At 37.2% G+C, this 17,839-nt stretch overlaps 2 protein-coding genes across 2 annotated transcripts; both read left to right on the forward strand.

Annotated features, from left to right (window-relative positions):
* Positions 1-1,267: 1,267 nt before the first annotated feature.
* On the forward strand, positions 1,268-3,121 carry LOC133873630 (NAC transcription factor 47). Its single transcript, XM_062311358.1, has 3 exons — positions 1,268-1,651; positions 1,773-2,089; positions 2,288-3,121. The coding sequence occupies exons 1-3, from the start codon at positions 1,489-1,491 to the stop codon at positions 2,843-2,845; spliced, it is 1,038 nt and encodes a 345-aa protein (XP_062167342.1). The 5' UTR covers positions 1,268-1,488; the 3' UTR covers positions 2,846-3,121.
* Positions 3,122-13,325: 10,204 nt separating this feature from the next.
* LOC133872814 (ricin B-like lectin EULS3) lies at positions 13,326-16,862 on the forward strand. The gene is made up of 4 exons (XM_062310427.1): positions 13,326-14,098; positions 14,232-14,354; positions 16,137-16,365; positions 16,642-16,862. Coding segments are annotated over exons 1-4 (1,071 nt in total). The 5' UTR covers positions 13,326-13,381; the 3' UTR covers positions 16,644-16,862.
* Positions 16,863-17,839: the final 977 nt, after the last annotated feature.

A 17,839-nucleotide genomic window follows, 5' to 3' on the forward strand; every position in this document is an offset into this window, starting at 1 on the left:
ATCGTGGGGGCACCTTCCGTAATAATAGTTACCATGTGATCGTGGGATATCATTCGTGGTCACCATAAGGTCGGTTTTTAATCGTCCTTGATTTGTATGCAGAGTCGGCAAATTATTGACTCTAGACATGACAACTTCGGCAATTTGATGTGGTCTTAATGGGCCAAGATGCTGGCCCATTGGGCAGAATCGGTATTATTCTGTAACATTCATGTTTCTGTGTTGTTGTTGTGTTTTGTTTTGAGTTTTTATGTTATAACCTCTCTCTGTTTATTCCCGTATTAGTGTTTGAGTTCTTGGGACTCTTTATACATTTTTAACTACCTTAACTAGTGGCATCGATTTTTGGCATCCGTGTCACGAATCAAAGGACCCACATCTTCAGAAGCATTTCTCTCGCGCACTTTCATTTCTAAATTTCTGTTTTCATGTATCTTAAAAAATAAAAAAAATATATATATAAAAAATTAAGACAAAAGAAAGAAGCTGGCAAATGGATAGTTTAGTCCACCAAAACTAAAGAAGTATCCTCCGGATTCGAAAAATCCTATGACGGCCATTATCGTACGTAAATCTATTGGTGGTTATGAAGCATTGCCGACTTACACTATCCGTAGCTGATTCCATCCACTCTTAAAACACTCAACTGTACATGTTTGTTTCCCTTCTTTTGGTTGCTGCGTCTCTTCAGAGTTCGCTGATACTGTAATTATAATGGTATCATAAAATAATGATATAATAGAAACATTTAAGATTTTCCTTGTAACATTATGATTTTTACTGTTTTAGCTAAATTTTTTTTTTTCTAACTAATATTAACCTGCCAATGAGACGGTATTCTGCTAGCTACTTGGAAAGCAAAGTGAAGAAGATCCATATAATTACGGCATGATGAGATGAGTAGGACAAGCACAAGTAGCACGCGTGGGCGTGGGGCGTGACGGGCCGGGGGCACGTGTCGAGTTTCTATCTGAAGAGGATGATGTAATGAGATTAAAGCTCCTCATCCTAGCTTTTGTTTTAGCCTCAGCCGCCATCTTTAGCATACGTGACGTCGTGAACCAGGAAAATATGGCAAAACGACAAAAAGTTGGAGAGACTTAAACCAATGGCTTGGTCTTACAAGCCTCCAGCTGGCAAAGCACAAAACAACAAAATGTGGGGCCCCATCCGAGAATGCAACCGATCCCCCCCTTTGGCCTAATCTCTTTGTCCACATGCCGACAAATTCCTTCAACCATAAAAGCCCTGCCCTTCTTCCCCTTCCAAAAGTTTCAATCCTCCTCTCTTTCCCTTGTTTAGTTGCCCAGGATACAAAGGAATAGCTGGACTTGTTTCTGTTTGGTTTGAGTCATAGCATTCTGCTAACTCCCAAAACAAAAACAAAAAACACTTGTTTTAATTTACTTGGCCTAGACACTTTTTTTTTTTTTTTTTTTTTTTGAAAACTGGCCTAGCTAGACAGAGTTAAAGAGAGATCGAGGCAGTATGAAGAACCCTCAATCGCCCCTGCCACCAGGCTTTAGGTTCCACCCAACAGATGAAGAGCTCATCCTTCATTACCTGATCAAAAAGGTTGCTTCCACACCCTTGCCGGTTTCCATCATCGCGGAGGTTGATATCTACAAGTCTGACCCATGGGACTTACCAGGTTTGTCTTTTATATTATATCTCACCCTTTTCATTTAATTTATCAAATACCATGTCGGAGTACTGATGTTATATACACACATACATAACATGGCGCTCTTGTTTGTGTTCTTCTTTATCAGCCAAAGCTGCGTTTGGTGAGAAAGAATGGTATTTCTTCAGTCCTAGAGATCGCAAATACCCAAATGGTGCCAGGCCAAACAGGGCAGCCGCTTCGGGGTATTGGAAGGCAACTGGTACAGACAAAACCATATTGACATCATTAGCAGGAGGAGGATGCCACAACATTGGTGTGAAGAAGGCCCTTGTGTTCTACAAGGGAAGACCACCCAAGGGAGTCAAAACTAATTGGATCATGCACGAATATCGCCTTGCCGAACCCCTCAACGTCTACAACAACAACAACAAACCCTTGAAGCTCAAAGATTCGTCCATGAGGGTAAGCAGCACACTAAATTATATTTCACCTTTCTCTATATCCACACGCAAAAACAACACTTCCTTTTTCGAAAATGATTCTGTTTTGCGTAAGGCCTAATTTGAATGAATTAATATTGCACATAAACAGATTAATTAGCCTTTTAAAGTTTATTTTAATTTGCAACGAATAAGACTTTTTAGTTGATGCTTTTCGCAGTTAGACGATTGGGTTCTTTGCCGGATCTACAAGAAGTCCATTACTGCTTTACCTCAACCAACAGATCAAGATCGACAAGAAAAAGAAGAAGATGTCATTTTACCATGCCTTAAAAGTCCCCTTGGCCACAACACTCTCATGCCCCAGAAATCTTCTTCTTTCTCAAACCTACTCGATGCCATGGACTACTCCGTGCTAAATAGCTTACTATCCGACAATTATTGTAACCCATCTGAACTCGAATCAACAATATTCAATTGGGGGAGTCTAGACCAGCCTTTACTCAGTAACTCCACAATCACTAGCACCAGCACCAACAGCTATCTGTTTCAAAAGCTCCCTCAACTGAACTCTTCAGCTCCAAAGATGGAAAACCAGCTCAAACGCCAGCATTCCAACTTGGAAGAGGATATGTCATACCCAGCAAAGAAACGCATCAATTCCTGCAGTTTCAGTAGCACCACCAGTCAATCAGACATCCCTCAGTACAATATATTAAACCAGCCATTCTTCAATCAGCAGTTACTTTTGAGTCCTCATCTCCAATTTCAAAAGTAAGAAGAAGAAAAAAACATAAACAGATAGGAAGATGTCAATTAAGTATGAAGAGAGAGAGAGAGAGAGAGAGAGAGAGAGAGAGGGAGAGGAGAAGAAGAAGAAGAAGAAGGATACTGTTTCTAAGTCCAAAGATTGTGAAGAAAAAAAAAACGTAGTTTTTATTAAATCATACATGGTTTTTGTGCTGAAGTCTTGGGTTGGTAGACAGATTCATACCTGTATATACAGATACTATTTGGTTTAATTGCTATCATAATCATATGATCTTCTTTTGTTTGGAGGGAAAAAAAAAAGCTTGATATATATATATATTTATATATCCGCATCAACACGATTATTGCGTTTAGAGTATTGATTCACCACCAACCAAAAATATCACTTTTTACTACCTTGTTTATGTGGTAATGTGGTCTACCACTTAAAAATAAATAAAAACTCAAAAGGTAATGGAGAATCACTTTGCCACATAGACAAAATAGTGAAAAGTTGTATCTTTAAGCGGTAGTGAATCATTACTCTTGTGTTTATTATTTGCAAATAGGTTATGAGCCTATTTGAAATGCTTTTAAAAATAATTTTGACCTCTTTTTAGTCGATTGGGTTTTGAAAATATAACGCAATACCACAAATATGTAGAATTGAGAAAATTAAAAAAAAAATAAATAAATAAATAAAATAAAAAAAAAGATAATGGGTACAACTTCAAAGTATTCATGGTAATTAATACTCATAAGAATGAATATAATTACCATGATTCAACAAGTATAATAATCAAGCCAACAAACATAAAATAAAAATAAAATTAAAAAAAATTACAAATCGAACATAAAAATAAATAAAAAAAAATGACAAATTTACAATATAAAAAACATTAATGGTTTATATATTATGCATTTATAAGTGGAATACATATAAAAATATAAGGGATAATTACTTTTTTTTTTTCATGAACTATCACCTTTTCGTAAATCATCGTGAACTACCAACTCGATTAAAAAAAAACATCCAACTATTAAAGTTACACATTTTTACCCTATTGTCGGACTAAATGGTTAAATTCGACGGTCAACCGATCACCTTACCATCACATGCGTTTTTATTATAATTTTTTCCTCATATGCTCTCATTTTCCTCGGTCTCTCTCCCTCTCTGTTTCTCGTTTGCTCTCTCTCTCATCAGATTTTTCCCCAAAGGTGAAAAATGATTGGAAGAAAATCCCTAGAAAATTTTGAAATATAATCAGATTTAAACACTCGACAACAAGCAACCTCAGAAAAAATATTATGGAAAACTCATTTTCGCAAGCACACGTAAAGCTTCTCCATCAAACATTCAAACGTATAGTCTCTGCAACTCATTTCCGCTTACAAGACTGAGAATCCTAAACCCTTCATCGATGAGAGGGTGAGCCGGTTCGGACCCATCTTCACCACCTACGTTTCCGGTGAACTGACCGTGTTCTCCGCCGACCCAGAATGGCCTGAATGAAGCTTCAAGCGTAGTTTCGGGATACGTATAGCATTAAGATTGCAGTGATCGTTGATTCACACTTACAACAGCGGCACCGTTTGAGGAAAAATTATGAAAGAAAGTGCTACAGGAGGGACATCACAGGAAGTTTCCACAGTTAACAAGTATTACCGTTCCAGGAGTAGACTTAGAAGATAGAAAAGTGCGGTGCTTCGTGCGTGACAAGCCGAAATCACAGACCTGTAGAGAGAAACAAGATATTAAAAAAAAAAAAAAGAATCAATTGACTTCTCTCATCAAACAATATGTCAGTCCCTCTATTTAATAAATGAAACAATGAGCATAGTCAGGGAATCGCTCTTTGAGTGCCAGAATTTAGTTTGAGCAGAGCTTAACAATCCATTTTTTTATCAACAAGGAGATTTGGAGACTTAACAACCCAGTTTTTTTTTTTTTTTGAAAGAATGAGTAGAACTATATATAGACAAAAGAATCAACTGTACAAAATGTTCAACCGAACACAACGTTACAACCAAAAAGAACTCTAGGCATTCAACCAGAATTCAAAAACTAAGAAACAAAAACAACACCAAAACACCCAACTCAACTAAATCAGCATATTAGTATCAACATTCCATTTATGGCATAGGCTGATATTCTCCATATTCTTCTGAAATTTTCTTATTCCAAAAATCTTGCACCGAATTTTCCAAAAAATCTGCTTCAGGATCTGCTCTTCAGTACGAGGTTGCCCTCCAAACTTTATCTCATTTCTAGCTCTCCAAATGTTGTATACAGTAGCACTAAAGCTCAATCTACATAAGGACCCCTTTAAGCTCTTATCCTTCCAGCTGCGGCAGCCTTCATCAATTACCTCATCCAATTTGTAGTAGGGTACAAAACATCACAACGCTTTAGACATTTTTTCCAGATTCTTGAACTGAAACCACATAGGAAAAGAAGGATGTCTCGGCTTTCAGTTCCACCCCTACAAAATACACAACTAGTATCACCCATAAATCCTCAAGCAAGCATACGGTCTCCAGTAGAAAGCTTGTTATTGACAGCTAACCAAAGGATGAAGGCTTGCTTTGGAATAGCAAGTTGATGCCATACTAGCTTCCACCGACTCACAATTGTTTTTTTTCCTTCCTAAGATAATTCCAGGTATCTGCACAAACATAAGTATCAGACCTACCATGCCAATAGTCCATATAGGCTTATCAACAACTCCTATAGGTACATCCGACAGCCTACTTTCAATAGCAACAAGCTCCTCAGAACGAGCAGGTCTCCAACACCACTCTCCTTGCTTTAGGACCGACTCCAATTTAGCCTCTAGCTTGCTAAGAGCACTAGCAGCAGATTCCCAACCATTTTCCCTATTTTAGGGAAAATTTAGGGAATCAAACCATTTTTTTTTCTCCCTATATAAAAACACCCCACAACAGTTTCCCTTTATCTTTCCCTATATATTAAAATAATATTTTTCTTACCTTTTACTTTTACTTTCTTTTTCTTTCTTTTTTAACTTTATTCAAAAGCATTTTTTTCTCAATTTCTCTCTCATCAACGTCTTGTTTGTCCCTTCCAACACCCATTCTTCGTCTTCTTCTTCAACACAACACCCCTTCTTCATCTTCTTCTCAATTTCTCTCGATCAAAATCGTGGCTGTCTTTTTCTCCCAGGTCCAGTTCATCCGGGACCCCAATTTGCCTAAATCCCAGCGTCCAAACCCATCTCAGCACTAGTCTGGTTTCTACCATTGTTGAAAGAGGAACACGTCAGATTTGGAGGCTGAGACGCGGCGGAGAACAGTGAATACAACAGACACGCAGTCAGGAGGATAGAGAAGCGAAGAGAGAGGAACAAGAAGAGGAAGAGTGCAACAGGGAACATCATTCTTGGACAAAAGTTGTTCAAGTCGAAGTCAAGTTCCTCTGCGTGAAGGGTAGAGCCAGAGAGGAGAGAGAGTTTTTTTTTTATTAAAATAAGGGATTGGGTAGCTACAGTGCTACCCAATGTATTGGGTAGCACTGTAGCTACCCAAGCATGGAGCCCTAAAATAGGGCAACTACTGTGGCTTGTTTTTTTGTAATTTTTTTTCAAATTTTCCTTATTTTAGGGAATAGAACTACTTATAGGGCATCTGCTACTAGTGCTCTAAGTGAGTCATATATAACTCTATAGCCAAACTTGTCTACTAAAGCACCAAAAGGATGCCAAGCATCCACCCATAGATTAATATTGCTGCCTATGCCCACTTCAAATTTGAGAAAACCCCTTGCTAGGCCTCGCAGATTTAGCAATTTCCTCCAACACCATGAACTATTGTTAGGGACGCTCACACACAAGAAGCTCTTCCCTTTCAACAAGTATTTTTGAACCCAAGCCACCCATATAGAACCATATTGAGCAAAAATACTCCAAATATGCCTCATCATGGAAGAAATATTCCAAATCTCCACATCTTTCAGCCCCAAACCCCCTTCCTTCTTAGGAAAACAAATATCAGTCCAAGACACTTTAGCCTTAGCAGCATTTCCATAATTTACATTCCATAAAAACCGACTGAATTTCTGATTAATATCCTTAAGAATTCTATTAGGAAGGATAAAAATGCTAGACCAATATACTTGAATGCTGTAAAGAATAGAAGAAAGGAGTTGCAACCTTCCTGCAAAAGATAGCTTTCTAGAAGACTAGAAGACCATGAATCTATGCGGCCAGCAATTTTATCAAGGAGAACTTTGCAATCTGCAGCCGACAACTTAAAGGATATAAGAGGGACTCCAAGATAATGAACTGGAAGATGACCCTCCCCCATTTGCAGCTCAGACAAAAGAGAAATTTTTATTTTTTCCGAAACACCAGAGCAGAACAGAAAGCTCTTTGAAGGATTAGCTTTTAATCCTGACAACAATTCAAACTCTCTCAAAGCTGCTTTAATGATGGATATGGAAGACAAATTTGCATCAGAAAAAAGCAACAAGTCATCCGCAAAACAGAGATGAGTTAAGTTCATTCGAGAGCACCTGTAATGGACCTTAAAACCTGATCCTTCTCTAGTATACTCCTTCATCAGCCTAGAGAAAACCTCCATAGCATTAACAACCCAGTTTTTCAGCCAAGTTGTGGTTTATCCACCGAAAATCACCAGATTGGGATGCATACGACGGAAACCAAACAACAAATAGCAACTGGACAAACTGAATACCAAAACAGGGGCAAACAGAGCAACCGGAAAAAACTGCCATTTTAGCATCAATTGGCTCCGAACGAGAATGTTGATATTGTATTTTCCTTAATCTTTATTGACAACTGATAAACTGTGGAGGATTCTCTCGAGCCAACTTTAAAATGGTGTCATAAACTGTGATCTTCTCCCTTCTTACCCGCATGCAATCAAACACAAAGATATGCATGGAACAGACAAAGACTTACAAAACTATTGGACAATATTTTGAACTTAGTTAGCCTTTACATGAAGGGGGAGCAGCTGGCTAACTGTTTTTTTATGGATGAATTAAAACTTTTATAGCACAAAACTCAACTGAAACAAAGTCACTCCAGTAAACACTGGATACACAAACCCAACCCAACAACAAGGAAAACAGCACTACAAGCAGCAACAGTTGCTAAAACCATCAAAACAACACTCCAAAAGGGACAAACAGCAGAGACTAAAACCCCCTACGAGTACAAACAGAACCAAACATTTACAAAAGTGAATGGAGGTTCCAACAGTGAATAAGAGGCCTGTCCTTATCGTCAATCTGAACCGATTTCCTAGCCAAAATCCTGGAACGCACCTCCCATCTTATCTGGCTGACAATAGCTTCCTCGGACCGAGGGAAGTTACCACGAAGCAGGGCATTTCTTTGTCTCCAAAGATGATAGATGCAAGCACCTAGGCAAAGCTTAGCAAGGCAAACTGTTTTTCTAGCTCAATAACATCATCATAAGCATCACCTGAGGTAAAAAGTTCATGGCAGAGAAGCCTTAGGTGATGATAAAGAAGAAGACGTAATCTTTTTTATGAGCTCAACAATGGAACGAGCAACTCGAGCAGCCGGATCAACATGCGCAGCCTCTCTAAATTAAAGGTAGCATGGACCCTCAAAGCAACTTCAACTCCAATGCCAAGACGCACTTGCTCATCTTTCTTTTTCCTCACCATTGTCCAATCTCTCTCTCTCTCTCTCTCTCTCTCTCTCTCTCTCTCTCTCTCTCTCTCTCTCTCTCTCTCTCTCTCTCTCTCTCTCTCTCTCTCTGTGTGTGTGTGTACTGGTAATTTTTTTTCCTAAAATATATATGTTTTTATCTGTATCTATTTCTCAGCAAAGAAATGGAATTTAACTGCAAATTTGACTGTTATGCACGAGTCCACTAGTTCTCTATGGGTCGTATTTGGCCTCTTGGACGTTGGTTTAGCAGAAAACAATTGAGAGTGATGAGAGCGATGAGAAAAGCACCGTGAAAACTAGAGGCCAAAGTGACTTTGGGCTTCTCTGCCATTTGTGTAGGTAAGGATTAAGAAAATGAAGGTGGCGAAGAGTAGGGAACTTGCGCAAAAGTTTGTAGTTAATGGGAGAAAATGTAATTACTCCAAAATATAAAAAATAGATATTAGATATAAAGAGTATATGGATGCGGTTAATTAACTGCATCCACTAAAACTGTTATACGCATCCGCACTTCTGAATAGTGGATTTTGTTATCCGCTTTCGCATGTGTGGATAGTGGATAGCTGTTAGAGAGTATGTGCGAATAGTATATGCATGCGGTTAATATCCGTCCATATGTACACCCCTAATGATTTCGTAAACAAAAGTATGATTTTAAACTAAATTGCAAAAAATGAATTGTTTGCTATTGTATTTTTAAAAAATCGCAATTTTAAAACGTAATTTTTTTGCGTTTTCACATCACAAGCAATGGGTGTTTTTTTGAAAACACATAATTTTAAAGAATAAACTGTGATTTTAAAAAGCCATTACCAAAACAAAAAAAAAAACTTTCATTTTGCCACATGGGTACAGTAATTGGAACTGTAGCCACGTCGCGATTTCACCATATGGGTAATTTATCACGTCGCTAATTAATGACGTGTTCAAAAGTGGCATGTCGCGAAATGTGCCACGTTGCTAATTAGTGACATGGATTATTGAAACGTCACCAATTAGTTACGTGAATTATTGACATGTCGCTGATTAGTGACGTGACAAATAAACCATGTCACTATTTTTATTTTATTTTCTTTCAATGATCTGAAAATTTCGTGGCCTGTGAATTTGACACGTTGCCAACTAGTGACCCATCAAAGTTATCACGTCACTATTTTGTCACGCGTCAAAGATGCCATGTCACTAATTGGTGACGTGCAAATATGGCACTTCGCTAATTGTTATTTAAACTTTTTCAAAATTAAAAACATTTAGTGACATGGTATATTTGCCACGTCGTTATTTAAAGACGTGTCAAAGGTGGCACGTCGCCAATTTGAAATTATTTGCATATCCGAAACGCGTTGGAGGAATTTTCCTTCCAACGCGTTTCTAATTTCCCTCCTTTATCTCTCTTTTATCTGCTTTATCTCTCTCTTTTATCCCTCCACGTTAAAATAAAAGCACTTATAATTAAACAAATCACTTTTTTTCTTTTTTCTTTTTGTTCTTTTTTTTTTTTTTGTTGGAGACATTTTATCATTTTTATTTTTTTGGGTCTCTGCATCCTTTCTTTGTGATTCTTTTTTTTTTTTTTTTGGTTGAATCTTTGTGATTCTTTTTTTTTGGCGTCGACAAAGAGGAGATGATGTTGGTGACCTCGACATGGACAGAGAGGAGATCCAGGCCGGATCTCGCTAGCGACATAGGCATCGTCGCAGGGAGAGGAAATCCAGGCCAAATCTTGCTGGCTACTTCGGCGTCGGCACAGAGAAAGGAGATCTAGTTTTGTCGTTCCTCACCGGATCTCGCCATTCCTCACTGGATCTCGCCGTCCCTCGCGGGTTCTAGAACCACTGCCCTCCCCATACCTCGACGGCCCTCCCCAGAATTAATATTCAAAAAAATATATTACAAAAAAATGATTTTAGCAACATGGCTTAATTCGCCACGTCACTATTTTAGTGACATGCTAATGGCATGCGGCTAAAGTGCCATGTCATTAAATAACCACATGTTAAAAATGTCACATCGCTAATTTTCATTTAGTGCCAACATGATTAGTCACGTGGCGACCCGTTAGCGACGCAGATGACCCACATCCACGTGACTAACGACAGGTTTTTTTTTTTTTTAGTGAGCCAAAATGCGATTTTACCAAATGCTTAATTGTATTTTTAAATCGCAAACCCAAATAGACCATTAAAATTCTAAATGCTCTTCCTTGCTTTACTTCTCATCTTTCTAGTGTTTCTATCCCAAAGACAGTACTTAATGCATTATCTACTATGGTTGGAGCCGTAGGGATATATTCGAGCCGAGCCGAGTTGAGTTTTAAAATTTCAAAACTAGCTTGTTTATAAGTCGAGCTTAAATAGTAGAGCTCGAGTTCGAGCCGAGCTTGAAGCCGAGCTATAAAATGCGTGTTCAAGCTCGGCTCATTTAAAACTCAGGCGAGCTTGAGCTCAAGCTCAAACTCGTTGAGAATGACATTCGAGCCAAGCCAAACCGAGTTACTCGACAAGCTTTGCTCAACTAAAGCTCGAGGTAGACTATTAAATTTTTCAATGTGTAATCAAAGCAGAGTTCAAGCGCGAGTTTGTGAATAACCTCTATACTAACTATTAATAACTTAATATGTTAGCTTAACATACTAAATATTATTATCAAAGTATTATAATTAATATGTAATATAATATTTACTTAGCTAGTATACTATATGCTTATTTAGTATATATATATATATATAAAAATATCAAGTAACATATAGTTAATTACATTTACTTAGTATATGTTAATTAACTAGGTAATATGTTAGTTTATGAACTAACTAGTTAGCATGTTAACTAATACACACATATAAATATTAAGTAACATATATAACATATATTACTTAATTATTAATATTCATGCTTAAATTTTCATAACTCATTTTTAGTAATATATAAGAGATATGAACGAACTAACGAGTCGGACTAACTAGTTGGGCGAGTGATCCGGTTGAGTTTTAAATGAGATAAGCTCACAAGCCCCTATCGAGTTTTGTCGAACGAGTCATGTATGTATCATTTACTAATCGAACGGGTTTCTATAGTAACAAGCGAGTTTCTACAATATCGAGTTTGGATCGGGCTAAACTGGGTAAGTATCGAGCAAGTTGTCAAACAAACTGATTTATTTATATCCATAGAAGGCAAGCTATGGAATTGGAAATTGCGCCCTTGCATCAAAATGGGACATACATGGGAGTTGGTTCCAATGCTACTTACTTGATAAATAGACTATTGGGCGCCGTAGCGAATGTGTTTACACGGTTAAGTTTAATCCTGATAGTTCAATTGAAGGATTGAAAGCTCGTTTGATTGCTAATTAGGGATATACACAGACGTATTGTATTGATTATGATGAGACTTTTTTTTTTCTTTTTCTATTTTTTTTTCAGTTGCCAAAATTTCTTTTGTTAATGTACTTATTTTTTTGGTTGATAATCTCCATTTGCCATTTTTTTTTTCAATTAGATGTTAAAAATACCTTTTTAATGGAGAATTACATAGTCGAGGAAGTTTATATGGAACAATCGGTCGTTCGTTATTTCACTTTCCATATACTAGTGTACATAGGCTATGTTTTATGTGTGCTAGCTATACGTAGAAAATACTATAGTTAATTACCGGAGATGATCGAGTCAAGAGTCATTACTCAATTGAAACAATTTTTGTAGCAAGATTTCATACAAAGAATTTGGGAAAACTCAAATAATTTTTTGGGGATTGAGAAGTTGCTAAATCTGGGTTAGGTAGCAATTAACCTTAGAAGAAGTATGTATTTGCCTATTTCTTTTGTCAGAAAACATGGGTCTTCTGGCTGATTGCTTGTCCTGTTGAAATTCCAATAGATCCTAATAAGAAATTACTAAAAGTCACACGTATATATATTGGGCAAATTTTTATAATTTTCATCCTCAAGCTTTTGTTGTATTTTTCAAGAATCATTCATTATGAATTATGAGATTCAGATGAAGAAAAAAGTTTTCTAATCTTTTACAAAAGCAAATAATTGATCTAACCCAAATAAGGTCCTGGTGTAGTAGTTGAGAGTCTGCAACTGTGGGTCAACTGTTCAAGGTAATCTTTGCTAATTACATACTGTAATTAGTATGTGTTCCTTTTCTTTTTCTTTTTTTTCTTTTTTCTCTAACTTTTTCTGAACAGTAGTAAGTAAATAATGCTGCTATCACATACTGCGGACCTGGTTGGCCTATAAATAAATGTGAGTGGCAAGGGCAGGGGGGGAATGATCCTCTCCGGTTAGTGTCTTTTTAAGTGTATAATTGTCTTTTTATATTTATAAAGGCAATTATACCTCTAAAAAAACACTAATCGGATCCCTTTCATGTACATTTGAACTTGATAGGATCCGAATACCAAGTGGGAGCACAAAATAGAACTACATTTATGAGAGACTGAGAAGAAAAAATTAAAGCTGAATTTTTTTTTACAAAGTTCGTAAACTTAATTAAAATTCAAAATGAAATTCGCAGATTAAGATGAAAGTGCTTAACCTATTTAATTAAATAAGCTTAATTAGAATTTGACCTATTTAATCGTATACATATACTTCGATACAATCTGAACATGACATGTGATATTTAAGTTGGTAATTTTTATACGACCACCGAGTCCGACACGAGCTTTACTCAGAATTAACTGATTAGAATTGAAGAATCTGATCTATTTAATTAAATGATTCGAATTAAATTAATTTATATAACTTTATAATAATAATAATAATAAATCATTCTTTATCTGAGAAAGTGCGTTCCCTCACCTTTTAAAACCGGCCAAGAGTTTAGATCATTTACTTTGGAATTCTAGAAAAGAAAAGAAAAAATCAGAGCGCATGATGGAGTTCCCATCTGGGCATCAGTCTCACACCCACCACCACCGACGGAGGGATGATGATGATGACGACGATGAACAAAGAGGGGAGAATTACCCACCTCCAGGAACAACTGCCTTTGATGACCCACCACCTCCACGACCTCCTCCATCATATTACGGGGAAGATGAACCACCACCTCACCTTACCCACGCCTACCACACCTCCCACGTGCCACCACCTCCACCCCACTCCCAAGAATTCGATCGCTACTCTGTTTTTCCATCAGAATCTCGTCCACCACCACCTCCACCCCACTCCCAAGAATTCGATCGCTACTCTGTTTTTCCATCAGAATCTCGTCCACCACCACCTCCACCCCACTCCCAAGAATTCGATAGCTACTCTACTTTTCCAACAGAATCTCGTCCACCACCACCTCCACCCACCTCCCAAGAATTCAATAGCTACTCTGCTTTTCCATCAGATTCTGAACCACCACCTCCTGCTTATACTACTACTAATGTGGAACATGTTGCTCATGATTCTCAAACCCATCATACCCATCGTCCGCATTTACCCTCCTTCCTTCACCATGAAACCCACCAGTCTCCTACCTCTGACCTCTCCAACAAACGGACTTTCAGGGTCTTCTCCAAGGCCGATCCCAACTACTCCCTCACTATCCGAGATGGCCATGTCATTCTTGCCACATCTGAGCCGTCCGATGACTTCCAGGTTTGTCTCACACACTCTTCACTTCATCTCTCCCTATTTACTTCATTATATCGTACGCTAACATTTGGTTTGCTTTGATCTGGCTGTTTAAGTATGTTTATCTTTACTTATTTTCATCTGGGTTTGGTTTCAGCACTGGTACAAAGATGAGAAGTACAGCACAAGGGTGAAGGATGAAGAGGGGTTTCCCTGCTTTGCTCTTGTTAACAAAGCCACTGGTCAGGCCATCAAGCACTCCATTGGGGCCACTCATCCTGTAAGATATCTATATTAAATCAAAGTAGCTCTGATCCTATTTCTACGTTGACATTTTGGTTCTGCCACCTTATTTCATATGCTCTTTGTCTATCTTAATTTGGTGGTACCACTGATCTGTCAAAAATTAGTATCCTCAGTATTAGGTCAAATCCTCTAGCATGCTAATTGGCAAATCAGAGTTTCATTGGCCTTTTTTCTTTTCTTTTCTTTTCTTTTCTTTTTTAAAAAAGGAAGAAGAAGAAGAAGAAGGGAAAGGTGTGGCTTATCTATGAAGAGAAAAAGCCAAAAAGGTTGATGTTGTATCCAAAATATACCTAATACCACTTCTAGGAAGAAGGTTTATATTGACTATGCTTGTTGATCCGAAATGACAATCCGTATGCTCGCTCACATTGCACTTTGGTCTTTTGGTCCTGTGCCATTGAAAGCCTTCAGGAATTGATGTTCTTTGTTTCATATCCCTCTTTCTTTGAGAGGTGGGAGGGTTAGTTGGTTTTAAACAAATTAGCAATTGCTTCTTTCAATGTGGGACAAAGATTTTTTTTTTTTTTTCAAATGTTTCAACATTATAGGTTTAAGAGCCACTACTCTTTTCAATCTGCAGTGTTCTTCTCATTTATTCAATGGTTTCTTCTCCTTCTGATATATCATCTGATTAGAAAGAAATGCTGAGAATAAACAGAAATACACCTTCTATGTTGTATTCAGTTACGATTTTTGGGAAGTTTTTCGGATAAAGTGATAAAGCAGAGACGTTGGTTGGTCCTGGAAGTTCAGGACTGTAATATGTGAACTTCAGGACTGGAAGTTCCTTACATTGCACAATTCGGTATGTTTTTAAGTTCTCTCAGCCCAAGGATTTGCCTACTATGTCACGTTTGCAGAAATCATGCTTCCAGGAAAAAGTTTGATATCTTTCCCTCTGTCTCTCATCTCATATATATCTCCTCTTTTCTGCTATTGTGAGATTGACAACTGTTGAAAGTAGTTGTCAAAATCTCACGTTTGTTTTTGTGTTGTATATACTTAAGTGATTGCTGTTCATGACCACAGTTTTTAATCACCTTCTGATACAATAGGTTTTAAAGGGCTTTCAATTTGTGCACCTGAAATGCAGAAACAAGTTTAGACCTTCCCACCCCTGTACCTAATTTCCCATTCCAAATTTGATTTGAGTGCAGTGGGTATTATGAGTTCTCTCCTGATCTGGCATGCTCCTGCACCCACTTTACAATGTAGGGGCTCACCTGTCCCTATATATAAATTTTGGCTCAAATTTAACGCAAGGGTGAAACAATAATTTTTACTTTCATCCGACCCATTACCTCCTTTACTTTGAATGGAATGTGTGACCAAAATTAAATCGAGATTCAAGTTTGAAATATTGCATTTGGGATCTACAAATGGGTCCCTACATAGAGAAATGCTAGACATCCCAACACTTTTTTTCAGAATTTGGTTCCAATCTGATGTGTCACAATCCTATGAGATTGTGGCACACTTCCCAAAATGATAGATCTTATGGGATTGTGACACATCAGATTGGAACCAAATTTTGAAAAAAAAATGTTTGGATATCTAGCATTCCTCCCCTACATAATGACGGGATGTGTGCGTTGCAATTTGTTTCATAAGTAGACAATCAAGGGAGTTAGCTTATGCATAGCAAAAAAGGGCATCCTCATGATAGTCTATTCCATTCTCTGCATGTGTTTCTATGTGTGCACTTTACAGTAATTATTAGGTTCTCATCTTCAATTTTGTTCTAATTCAATTGCAGGTGCAGTTGATACCTTATAGTGCTGATGCTCTTGACGAGTCCATCCTGTGGACTGAGAGCAAGGACTTAGGTGGCAGTTTCCGAGCTATAAGAATGGTTAATAACATTCGACTTAATGTGGATGCTTTTCATGGTGATAAGAAATCTGGAGGTGTGCATGATGGCACTACCATAGTGTTGTGGCAGTGGAACAAAGGGGATAACCAGCATTGGAAGATCATTCCCTACTGTAAGTTTCTCAACACATGAAATGCAAGGAAATGATATTCATTCCCGTTGTTTTTTCTCCTATCTAGTGAAACTTCTATAGCTTCTCAGATCTTGATTGAATCTCTACAAACTTCTATAACTCTAATAACAAGAGTCCCGCCCCCCAAGATGTTTGTAGTTTGATAAGCTGAACCCTTGGCATTTCTGCTTCAATTGTCTCTGGGGGTAAAAAAAAAAATATTCATTTTTCTTTCTTTCCTTTTTCCCTAATATTTCCCTTTGGTGCTAAATGCAGGATCTCTGTGCAGTGCCGTTGCCATGCCTGAAAGCTGTATTGTGTGTGTGTGTGTGTGTGTGTGTGTTTTTAAAAAAATAATGAGTTGGGAGGAATCTGCTTGTTCTCTTTGTGAGTGTGTTTGTGTTTCTATGTTCACTATGCGTGAAAATCTCTGTAATTCAATACAAGTTTTTATGATATCTATTATATAAAAAATAATCGCCAATATCTGCTTCAAACTTCCTGATCTAATTCAAAACATCTTGCATCGATCTCTTACATTAAACCAATGTAGTAGAATGCAGCCCAATTATTGTGTTGATGTCTCGATGTGTTATGGCACCTACCTTTTATTTTTCTCCCAGAAAGCATTTGTTTTGTTAACTTCTGGAGGATTCATAGCATAGCATGGAAAAGGAATGTTAAAGCAGAAACTAGAAACAATTTTATTTGGGGGAAAATACACTTTATGGCACTTAAGAGTACCAAACTTTAGAAAGTGACACTTGACTCCTTCAACTACCACTTCACATGTGCAACACATGACTATTTTTCGGTCCATTTTAACACCAATTGTTAGAGGAGTGGATTTATTTATAACATGTAGTTTACAGAGCTTTGGTTGTTCTTAAATTAATTGAGGTTATACTTATGGTAACGTCATTCATGTTTTGTTGAGCAGATTTGTCTCTTCTCTTTTCTGAATTTATTTTTTTTTGGAGGTTTTTCTACTATCTAATTTACTAAAAGTCGAATTTATGGCATTATGTCATTCAATCATGGACTGCCCTTTTCAGACATTCTTTGCTGATTCATTAATTTTACGTGGTTTCAACTTGTTAAATTTATTAATTAAATGATTAAATTTTTATTTTTTTTTATTTAGCTTAAACTTTTAAGATAAATAGTAATTTAAACCTTTATCACAACCTTAATTCTTTCTCCCACGTTGGCAATAATTCCTGTTGTCGTAGGAGATCATGTTCTAATTTGACTACATAGAGAAGTGTCATGCCTATTTTCGAGGGTGGCATATCAAAAAAAATTATTATTTGATAAAATAACAAATGAAAGTAGATATAACACGTAACGGTAATTTTTATTGTCATCTAAGTGAATGAGCACTTGGAAGTATATATTGCATTTTTCTAATTACATAACAGAATCTTGCCTTTTGTTTTTGGTAATACAATAAATAATTACTTAAGGCTCTTTC

Source organism: Alnus glutinosa, chromosome 7 (genome assembly GCF_958979055.1).
Source record: "Alnus glutinosa chromosome 7, dhAlnGlut1.1, whole genome shotgun sequence".
Lineage (NCBI taxonomy): Eukaryota > Viridiplantae > Streptophyta > Magnoliopsida > Fagales > Betulaceae > Alnus > Alnus glutinosa.

Bases quoted from the DNA above. Each gene is read 5' to 3' on its own strand.
- LOC133873630 (XM_062311358.1), top strand. From the start codon at position 1,489: ATGAAGAACCCTCAATCGCCCCTGCCACCAGGCTTTAGGTTCCACCCA. The intron at 1,652-1,772 runs GTTTGTCTTTTA...CTTCTTTATCAG, and splicing joins TGACCCATGGGACTTACCAG to CCAAAGCTGCGTTTGGTGAG. The intron at 2,090-2,287 runs GTAAGCAGCACA...TGCTTTTCGCAG, and splicing joins TCAAAGATTCGTCCATGAGG to TTAGACGATTGGGTTCTTTG.
- LOC133872814 (XM_062310427.1), top strand. From the start codon at position 13,382: ATGATGGAGTTCCCATCTGGGCATCAGTCTCACACCCACCACCACCGA. The intron at 14,099-14,231 runs GTTTGTCTCACA...GTTTGGTTTCAG, and splicing joins AGCCGTCCGATGACTTCCAG to CACTGGTACAAAGATGAGAA. The intron at 14,355-16,136 runs GTAAGATATCTA...ATTCAATTGCAG, and splicing joins CCATTGGGGCCACTCATCCT to GTGCAGTTGATACCTTATAG.